This window comes from Falco rusticolus, chromosome Z (genome assembly GCF_015220075.1).
Source record: "Falco rusticolus isolate bFalRus1 chromosome Z, bFalRus1.pri, whole genome shotgun sequence".
NCBI classification, from domain to species: Eukaryota; Metazoa; Chordata; class Aves; order Falconiformes; family Falconidae; genus Falco; species Falco rusticolus.
The window spans coordinates 55,815,436-55,824,930 of NC_051210.1; the positions used below are offsets into that span (position 1 = coordinate 55,815,436).

The 9,495-nt window shown below is 54.2% G+C and overlaps 1 protein-coding gene across 1 annotated transcript; it reads right to left on the reverse strand.

Moving 5' to 3' along the window:
* Positions 1-642: 642 nt before the first annotated feature.
* On the reverse strand, positions 643-8,855 carry DMRT3 (doublesex and mab-3 related transcription factor 3). Its single transcript, XM_037373809.1, has 2 exons — positions 8,417-8,855; positions 643-1,607 (listed from the first exon to the last, which is right to left on the reverse strand). Exons 1-2 carry the CDS (start codon positions 8,853-8,855, stop codon positions 643-645), a joined length of 1,404 nt encoding a protein of 467 aa, XP_037229706.1.
* Between the last annotated feature and the right edge of the window lie 640 nt (positions 8,856-9,495).

The following is a 9,495-nucleotide window of genomic DNA, read 5'->3' on the forward strand; positions in this document are numbered from 1 at the left end:
TACACTTCATGCAGTTCACAGCTGTAATTGGTTTTACACTGACATTACACGTTTCAGCCTAGTCATGGGAAAAGAATAACTCTTAATATGATTTCTCTGAAAAGCATCTAAGCTCAAATGGCACAGAAGCAGCTCATGCTAGTTTCATGTGCATATTTCTTTCTTCTGCTTTTTTTTTCACTGCAAAGATGATCACTGGCATAAGATTGTAAGATCCTTGTTTTAGTCCATTTGCAATTGAACTACGTTTGTTTGATTTCTTATGTCCTGAGGAGTTCTCTCTTATAAAACAGCATTCAAGTATTCTAGTTTAACATCCCCATTTTTCTGAGTTAAGGAACAAAGTAGACCTCGGGCTTCTGTTTCCATTATGAGTCTTCCAGAGTCCCATAAATGACAGCCGTAAAGTCCTCCTTTGTAACACACACTCAGCACTAAAGCCAGAGTATTGCTATTTGGCATTATCCAGTGAAGTGCAAGAAATTAAATAAGTTACGTCTTTATTGCTATAGTACAATACCAAGCAAAGTCACTTTTTAATACGATTGCAAAGGTTTCATAGAGTACATGTCCCTCCTCCTAGGGCCCAGTAGTTCAGCTGCACTGCAAGTATCACTTAGCTATCACGTGTCGAATGTCAGTCTAAGATGATGTGTTGAGTATTCGTGAATCCGATGAATCAGACCTTTCGTCATACTCATCTTCTGTGTAAATTGGCTGCTTAGACACAATAGGACACCCATCATCAGGGATTGAGATCCTAGGATCTTCTGACGAGCGGGAAGGAAGGACAGGTGAGCTTCGGAAAACGCTGGCTGAGTTGCTAGAGAAAGGGCTGACATACTGGGACCGCAGCTGGTACTGCTGCTGCAGCGTCATGGTGTTCCACAGGGTGACGTCATTGGGCAGGAAAGGGCTGGACTGGTTTCTTGCCAAAGTGTTTCTCAGCATCAGTGGGTAACGTGGAGGCTGAGGGAAAGGATGCTGCAAAGGGACGGCCAGAGGGTTTGGCACGACGTTACTGGAATCGGCAGAGAACCTCAGTGTGTCGGGAACCCGAAATGCTGAGCCCACAGACCACTTGGAAGAGGAAATGGGGTATGAACTCAGCGTGTGTTCAAAAATGTGCCCATTGGAAGGCAAAACAAGCCCATCAGATTCTGCAGAAGTTCTCTCCCCACTGGCCACCGAAGACCGACTGGACAGGAGAACCTCTACAGCACTCACCAGATCACCACCACACCCCTTCAGGATCAGCTCCAGCACAGTTGGCTTTTGGTTAGGGAAGATCTTTTTCAAGACTTCAAGAGGAGGCCTGTTGGCTTTCAAACTGAAAGGTAAAGAAACTGTCCCAGAAGGACCTTCTATCAGGAGGTGGTTCTGCTCTGGGTGGTACTTGGGGCTCTCTGGACGGCTGTCTGTGCTCCCACCATTTTTCTGAACTGCATAACCAACCTCATCCACTGAAACAATTTCAGGGCTTTCAGGGGTGAAGCAACTTTTGGCCTTGGTCATGTCTGGGGAACTCCTTTGGTCTGTGTCTTTGTCACTGTAGGTCTCAGCATTGTCTGCTCCACTGGCATCACCCAACCGCTCCTCATTCATGTCTGCAAAGAGAAGGCAGAGAATGAAAAACTGAGGCCAAAAGCTTTCACAGACATTTGAGGATACAGTCTTCTTAAAAGGAATAGAGCAGGATCCTAGGGAGAGATGAAAATATTTTTCACAGAGATCCCACTAAAATTAAGGTCTCTTTGCAACATATCATGAGAACAAAACTGCAAAAGAATAATGTGACCTGGTCTAGGCATTTTATGCTGCCTTATAGGTATCTGTCTCATTCTCCCATGTACAAGAAAAGCAGCAGTGGTGATTTTTCTGTGGCATCAAAAATGCTATCAATCCTCTCTCACTGGTAACAAGGCAGCAACACACCACCCAAGTGCAAGCTTTCTCAGAGGAACTTCAGCACTTTCACATCATAATTCCTCACTAGCACCATCTCATTGACTGTGAGCTGAAGATATCCAGAAGGCACTTGGGAGACCAAAGTCATCTCTGCAAGTCCAACAGCATTGGTTGAACCACTCCATCATGACTACTGCCTGAGGGTTAAAGAAGTCTTCAAGTAACTCAGTGGAACGTTCCTGTTCTGGCTCTGCAGAGATTGGTTCTTTCCCCAGCAAGAATCACAGGCTTTGCCCTACAAACCACAGAGCACAGCTGATGTCTTGGCCCCATCAGAGCACAGAATCTAGAAAAATCTGGTTTGGAGAAGACCTCTAGGAAGGCTTCTGGCCCAACCTCCTGTTCAAAGCAGGAGTAACCTAAAATATAGAGCAGGTTGCTCATGTCCCTGCTCTGCTGAATTTTAAGTAATTCTAAGAATGGAGACTCCACAACCTCTCTCAGCACTTGTTCCAGGTACCTTGGTTTTTGTGTGCTAAACTAAGAAGGGCAAGAGCCGAGTACAGAGCTGAAAACAAGCCCATTGACCATGCTGTCTTCAGACAGACACTCAAAAATGGGAACACCCCAGATCTCTTGTAATTTTGGTAATACCTGGCCACAGTATGGAAACCTTTGAAATAAGACTGCTTGTCAGAAAGAAGAAGAGAAGAGGAAAGGTTGACAGCAGTTGTCCCCAAGTGGGACAATGTACTTGCTTGAGATTGTTCAGTTATTTCCCAAGAACGCTGTTCTGATGGTCTTCCTCATACAGCACAATGATGATCTCCCTGGGAAGCACCAGTGTTTGGGGAAAGTGTCATTGTCCAAGCTGCAGCTGACAAAGCCTACTTCAGCGGCACAGGGCAGCGCTTTCAAATGCACATGTGTGAAAGACTATCTGCAGAAACCAATACAACTATTTGCTTGGTTTCCCAAGACCCTGGTGATCAGCCCAGCCAGATAAAGAAGGGGTAAGAAGCAAGCAAAGGTTCCCAAATTGTGCTGGCGATCAACCCTGTCCAATCGAGATGAAACAAGTTAAAGGTGTGCAAGTGCCTGAGCCTCGCTGCTCACCACGGACAGTCCTGCCTCCCTCGCGTCCCAGGAATGGGCAAGACATTTCCCCACACAGCAAGCTAGGTTTAGGATTGAACAGATCAGCTCAAGACAAACTCTGTTAGTGCAATATACCCACCTTGAGAAAGGATCTGTGCAAGCCTGCACTGAGTGAGAAGCCACTATGTTCACCAGAACGGCAGCTATAAATAAATCTAAGATCCTGGCAGAGCACAACCTGGCAGTGTGGCAAAGGGAGGTTCTCCTAATGAGAATGGCTGTACCAGGCAGAAATGATGGGCCATCCTACAGAGCTGTGGGATGCTGCTGGTTTGCGCTGTGGAAGATGGCCATGGGAGTAGAGGTGAGGAATACGGATACCCCTATGAAGATCTCACCTTTCTCTGTTAACAAGACAACTTTCTTCTGTACCCGGTTTTACATTGGTTATGCTCTCTATCCAGTGCAAAGGGAGAAGCAGTAACTCTTCCTGTAGGTATACTAGAGAGAAAGCAATGTATGTATGCTCCTCTTTATACAATCAGCGCATCAGTCTTGCCTTAGCAGCCAAAGGGGAAAGCAGGAAACGTTCGCTAGTGGCAAACTGGCAACGTGTATCCCTTTGAGAAAGGTGGTAAGACCTCGGTTTAGCTCATCCATTATTTGAAAAAAAAAAGCGAGGGTCATACTACCTTTCCCTCCTAATCCCGGCACATGTTCATAATAATGAATTTATTACAGAAAATGGAGTGCTAAGAGTAATTCACATCTGAGCATAATGGGCAATTTATACATCGAAGGCTTAGCAGGCAGTCTGAGGACAGCTAATTACCTCCGTCCCTGTCTTGCCACAGTTGAGAGGCATTTAAGGGAGACGATGGTCCTGATTTCCACATAAACAGATTGCGCTGTAGTACCCATTATTATCAAACGAACCACACGCGTGTAGAGCACGTTTCAAAACTACTGCGGGTTTCCAGTGTATTTTATGGGCTGATAACAGGTATCACCGAGAAGCAAATACACACACACACACCCCAAAAACAAACAAACAAACAAAAAAACCAAACAAAAAAACCAACCACCAGATTAGGTCTCCCTACCGCACTTCCTGATCCTTACAGATTTTTATTTTCAAGATATTTCAGGTTTGTTTAGTTTTCAGTACCCTTGAAAGTATCCTTTATGAGGCTTGGCTAAAATTTTTCTTTAAATTCTGAAAACTCACCCTATTGAAGTTTGCATCTTTGTCATCAGGAGACTGCACAGATCTGGCTCCCAGCCTTGCAAGGGAACAGATCACTGCGGCACATCTCACCGGGCTGTGAGACCCGCACGGCCAGACCCGCAAAACAGATTTCGGCGATTTAAATCAAATGCAGCGTTAACACAAGGAGGATTATCCTCCGCGGGTTCACGCTGAGTCCGGGAGCTATTATTATTTTTTTTTCTCTGCCTTTCTGAGCGGGTTTCTCGGCAGCCCGCCGGCGATGCCCGGCCGGTGCCCGCGGCGGGTCGGGCGGCCGCTGCCGCTCCCGGCCCGGCTGCCGGAGCCTCCCTGCCCCGGGCCGCGCGGAGGATGCTTCTCCCCGCCTGAACGCCGCTTCCCCGGCGGTGCCGGCACGGCAAGGGCCAGGCGGAAAGCTCCGGGGACTGCCCCCGCCTCCTCCTGGGAACTGCCCAGGTCGGGTGTTTCGAATGTTTAAAACGGGCACAAAACCAGCAATTGTTAAATAGAGGTTTGGGAAGATACATTATAAACGTCTTTATGTGGGCACTGAATTGTTGGAATATTGCGTGCACCCATTAATCTCAAATGTCTGTACCTTCAGGTACAAAAATATTAATTTTGCGTTCAGAATATCCAACCCGCTGCTCTTAGACGAAAGTATTTTTTGCGTCACGCTTAAGGTTCACATGAGGGTGTTCCAGGCTTTAAGAGAGAAATCTCGTCCTCAGAAATCGTTTAAGTTTGGGGGTTTTGGTGTGTTATGTTTTGTTGTTTGGGGGTTTTGTGGTGTGGGTTTTTTTTTTTCCTGTTCCACAACTTCTGTTTCAAATTGCCTGCATTCAAGTGTTCCCTTTGCCAGCCCTGAGGAAACTAGGGAAATTGTTTCCTTATTGATAAAAACGATGGGGAGTATTAATGAAATAATATGCATGCAGATATAGATACATACCCAGATCTACAGCGATGCAGTGCAAATACAGACACACACGAAACAGTACAGTGGGAGAACCGTGCGTGCATTCATCGTAGAATATACATTAATAAATAAAGCTGCTACGAATTTGGAGCAATGTATACCCCAATATTTCCTTGCCCATTTATACATTAAGGATCATGAGTCAAATACTGTAAAGGGGGCAAAAAATGTAAAACAGGTGAGAGAGAAGCTGTTTTCCTCAAGTTAAAGTCTTGTCTGGAAAACTTGGTTTAATACTTTGGAACCAAATCTCTTTTCCTGATAGTCCCACCGCTGACTCTTTCTTAAAACAGTTTCCACTTTGATTATTAGGACAGGTCTTTCCGCAACACACAGGGTTTTGAAATAAAAAAAAAAATATTGCTATTTTCGCTATTTCTATTATTAGAATGGACTGATACCAGGACTAGTATAGAAGACATTAAAAGGTCGTGTAAAACATATGAGGGGTTTTGTGGGTGGTGGGTTTTTTTGGTTGGTTGATTGGTTTGAGGTTTGTTTTTTTTTTTGTTCCCTCTTTTTTATTATTATTGCTTTCACTCGAGACTTTTTTCCTTATTTTCAAAGGTCTGAGGTAGTTTGTAGGAGACTAGTCACCGTTCCCAAACTAACGCAGAGACTGCTGTGCTGCAATATGAAGCTGGCTCTGAAACTAACAGAAGACTCAATACAGAGTTATATTAATTGTTTACAATCCTTGATAACTATTACCGAGACAGAGAAATGTAACACGAGCTATGTGGGAGATGAAAGTTCATGAGCATAGTACCAGGAGGAGGAATTATTCCGGCTTAGCAGAGGCATATGCAACAGGGACAGTTTCTGGGCGCTTTATTTGCACAGAACCGAACTTCGCAACTGTCCCACCACAATGACCAATTCTGGCAGGAATAAAAGCAAACGGACCTGATTCCACCGTACACCGGGAAATACCTCCTCCGTACTGAAAATACCTTCCAGGAGGTTAATGCCCGGGGGGGTGGGGGGGTGTAGAAACGGGGCGGGCTGGGGCAGCAAATAATGACATCGTCTGTTTTAACGACGGTTTTAATGCAGGTAGCGGGGAGGGAGATGCAGCAGCCCTGCCGTTCGGAGCGTGCAGGACGGCTGGGGATAAACGGGTTACCCCGTTAGACAGTGTCTGGTGGCAGGGGACAGGGACCCCCCCGAGGAGATAATTTTTCGCTCTGCTTTCACGCATTCCCACGTTCATAAAAGCGGGGGGGGGAGGGGCGGGAGGGACTGAACAAACCTGTAACACGGGGAGACCGGGGACCGCGCAGGTGAGGTCTGCACAACCGGGCAGCATCCCGGCACCCCCGGTCCCGGGGTGCCCCGCCCCCGCCCGGCCCCACCGCAGGGGGGGGGGGGGGGCGGTTAGGATGGGGGGGGGGGGGGGGGCGGCGCGGCGCCGCGGGCCTTGATTTATGATCTCCTCCGTTATTCTCCCCCCGTTCCCTAAAGCTGTTAGCAGAAAGTGCTGACTGGCTGGCAAGGAAGAATTTCTCATCAATACACTTTGATTGTATTTTGCAAACAAAATGCCTGTTGCTTGGTAACATTTCACTTGAGCCTGACCTTCCCCAAAAGTTATTGCTATCAGATTCGATTTACACTGTCCTCCCGTGATTACTGTAATCTTTTAAGCTGGAAAGTTCATATATCAGGGGGGAGAAAAGTTGGGCGTGCGAGTTAATACCGTTGCTATCCGCCAGATTTATATCCTGCTGGCGAAGTTTATTTGTTTCACTTTCTGGAAGGAGCCAAGGCGGCTTCCCCGCCCCCCGCCGCCCCCTTTTTCTCCCCGGCCTGCCCCCCGCCCCGTCTCCGCGCGGTCCCTTCCCCGGCCTTGCGCTGCGGCGGGGGCGGGGATGCTCCGCGCCGCCGGGAGGCTGCGGCCAGGCGGAAATTCGGGGGGCGGAAGGACCCCAAAGCCCCGGCTCTGGGCTACGGCCGGCGGAACCGGGCGGAGATGCGGAGGACGGGGAGGGACGGGGGCGGCGGGCAGGCGGTGCCGAGGGCCGGCCGAGGGGAAACGAGTCCCAGACCACCGGCAGCCTCGCCACACGGACGGACCCGACCGTGCCGGCACCTCGGGCCCGGCGTCGAATCTTCCCCGGAGCTGGAGGAGCGGAGCCCCGTGCCGGCGGCCAGCTCCATACCCGTGCCCTCGGAGAAAGGCCGGCTGGTCCCAGTGCCGCACACAGCCCCGCGGGGCTCCGTCCGCCCGGCAGCGAGCCGTGAGGAGCCGAGCCGTGCGGGCGCCCAGAGTTTGCCATTCCCCGCCCGGGGCACCCGGTAAAGTTTCGTCGCAGGCGCCGCTTGTCAGCCGAGCGGGCTGCTATAGGCCTGCCGGGCGTCCCCGTCGGGGCAGGCTGTCGGCTTCCCCTCAGGTACGGGGCGAGGAAGGGGACGGCGGCCCCGGAATGTTCATTTTGTGTCCAGAAATGTGTGTTCCTGGCAGGACGCACCTACAAGGTGCCGGTTGCGGGCGGCGGTTTCGGGATCAGTATTCCCTACCTGCCGAAAGCCGCCCCGGACGCGGCGCGGTGGGACACGCCAGAGCTGGAGGGAAGCCGAAAGAACTGGGTCGCCGCGCTCATACCCCGCCGCTCCCCCCCCTCCCCCCCCAACCCCCACTCCTCCTCGCTCCGTAGAAAGCCGCCAGCTCCCGGCGCTGCCTTTGCCCCGAAGCTCCATTGTGGAGGTTTTGTCCTGGACGAGGTGCCGCAGCCCGATGCCCTGGGTGCGGGAAGCCGGGGAGCGGCTCCAGACGGCTCAGCGGAACCGGGAGCATCAGAGGGACGTGCGGCCGCGATCCACGCGGGATGCGGCTACTTCCCGGCCGGCCTGGGGGAACGGGCCCAGAAGCGGCGGCACGTCGGGGAGCCGGTCGGCAGTGGCGGCATTTGCCGGTCCCCTCCGTTGGTCTCGGCGGCTGCGAGCCCGTCCCAGCAGCAGGCCCGGCACTCCGCGGCTCCTTGCTTTTTCAGAGCGACAAAGCGCACCCGCCGGGCGTTCCCTCCACCCCCCTTCCCACGGCGCCCGTCGCGAGGAAGGGAAAGTCCTCGCCGTTCCCCTTGGGCGGGCACCCGTCCCCCAGACCCGCCGTCGGGGGCCCTGCCCGGGCGCTGCCCACCTTCCCTCCTCCTCCGGCCCGCGCACCCCTACCCCCGGCCCCGCGGCGCCCGGCCCGGCCTCACCTGCCTTGGGGAGCGGCCCCGGCAGCGCAGGGGGCGGCTCGGCGGCCCAGCGCAGGGCGGCGGCGGCGGCCAGCTCGGCGGGGGCCCGCGGCGGCGCGGCGCAGGGCGGGGGCCCCGGCGGCGCGGCGGGGGGCTCGGCGCTTCCCGGCGGCCCCGGGAGGGCGCGCAGGGAGTCCGGGAGGAGGCTCTCCAGGCTCTCGTTGGCCTGCTGCCGGCGAAGCGCCACCTGTGCGGCCATCACCCGCTGCCGCTCGATGATGAGGATGCACTTCTCGCAGGTGCAGTCCTTGAAGCGGCAGTAGCGCTTGTGGCCCTTCAGCCAGGACAGCACGCCGTGGTTGCGGCATCGGGCGCACTTGGGCGTCCGCTGCAGCGGAGCCCGCGGCGGCTGTGATACGGGGCCGCCCATGTAGAGGTACGGGGAGCCGTAGCCGTTCATGCCTGCGGCAGGAGCCCGGCCGGCTCCGGGGCGGAGAAGGGAGCAGCGAGGGCGGCGGAGGCCGGGGCGGCGGAAGAGAGGAGCGGAGACGGGCGGCTCTGCCCGCCGGCTCCGCGGGGGGCACGGCCCCGGCCCCAGGCCCGCGGGGGTACGCGGCACCGGCGGGCAGAGCGCTGCCGCGGGCCGGAGCAACACTGCTACTGGCCGCGCCGCCCCGCCGAGCCCAGCGCCCCTCCGCTCGCCTCCGCCCTCCGCCCGCCCCCCTCCGCCACCCTCCTTCCCCGCCGCCGCCGGGGGGATGGAGGGAGAGAAGGAGGGAGGGGAGAGAGGCAGCCAGAGAGGGAGGGAGGAGGGAGGGAAGCCGGGGGGGGGGGGGCCCTCTGCCCCGCCGTCGGGTGCGGCGGTGGCACTGCCCGCGCCCTGCTGAAGGGGTCCGTCCCCCAGCGGGCCGGGGTCGGGGCTGATGCCACTCACCCACGTCCCCCGCACGGCTTACCCCGCGGAAGCGCCTGGGTCCGGGGGCAAGGGAGGCGTCTGGGGGTTTTCCCCGGGTTCGGGATCTCAAAGTCCAGACGGGCCGTTGAGACGCCGCGCGGGAGCCCCTGGAAGGCCCACGGGACCCCCGGCACGGCGTGTGCCT

What these genes read in the sequence shown, in the direction of transcription:
- DMRT3 (XM_037373809.1), bottom strand. Translation starts at nt 8,855, where the DNA reads ATGAACGGCTACGGCTCCCCGTACCTCTACATGGGCGGCCCCGTATCA. An exon ending in GGGGCCGCTCCCCAAGGCAG is followed by an intron (nt 1,608 to 8,416) that starts GTGAGGCCGGGC and finishes TTCTCTTTGCAG; the next exon opens with ACATGAATGAGGAGCGGTTG.